The sequence below is a fragment of the Fulmarus glacialis genome, unplaced genomic scaffold (genome assembly GCF_000690835.1).
Source record: "Fulmarus glacialis isolate BGI_N327 unplaced genomic scaffold, ASM69083v1 scaffold16702, whole genome shotgun sequence".
Taxonomy (NCBI): domain Eukaryota; kingdom Metazoa; phylum Chordata; class Aves; order Procellariiformes; family Procellariidae; genus Fulmarus; species Fulmarus glacialis.
Window position 1 is genome coordinate 4,218 of NW_009198584.1, and position 286 is coordinate 4,503.

The following is a 286-nucleotide window of genomic DNA, read 5'->3' on the forward strand; positions in this document are numbered from 1 at the left end:
CCACCCGAGGGTGCTCCTTGTCAGCCTTGACGGCGAGGAAGGTGGCCAGGTCAAGGTCGAGCATGGCGACACCGCCGCGCGGCGTGGGCGTATTTTGGCGGCACTGCGGGCAGGGGATCCAGCGCTGCTCATTGGCGACAGCGTCGAGGTGTTTCAGGCAGGCTTGGCAGAAGGTATGGCCGCAGTAGAGCCGGCGCGGGAGCCGGCCACACAGGTCGTAGGAGGAATAGCAGATGATGCACTCAACCCGCTGGCTGCCCCGGCTCGGGGTGCGCGAATGCGCCCC

The 286-nt window shown here is 67.5% G+C and overlaps 1 protein-coding gene across 1 annotated transcript in view; it reads right to left on the reverse strand.

Moving 5' to 3' along the window:
• Positions 1-280, reverse strand: part of LOC104073264 (RING finger protein 224-like) — a gene marked incomplete at both ends in the record, with an annotated part of 4,172 nt that extends 3,892 nt beyond the window's left edge. The window contains one exon of the mRNA XM_009572969.1: positions 5-280. Within this exon, the coding sequence (XP_009571264.1) occupies positions 5-280 (276 nt within the window). The remainder of the gene's footprint in view (positions 1-4) is intronic.
• Positions 281-286: the final 6 nt, after the last annotated feature.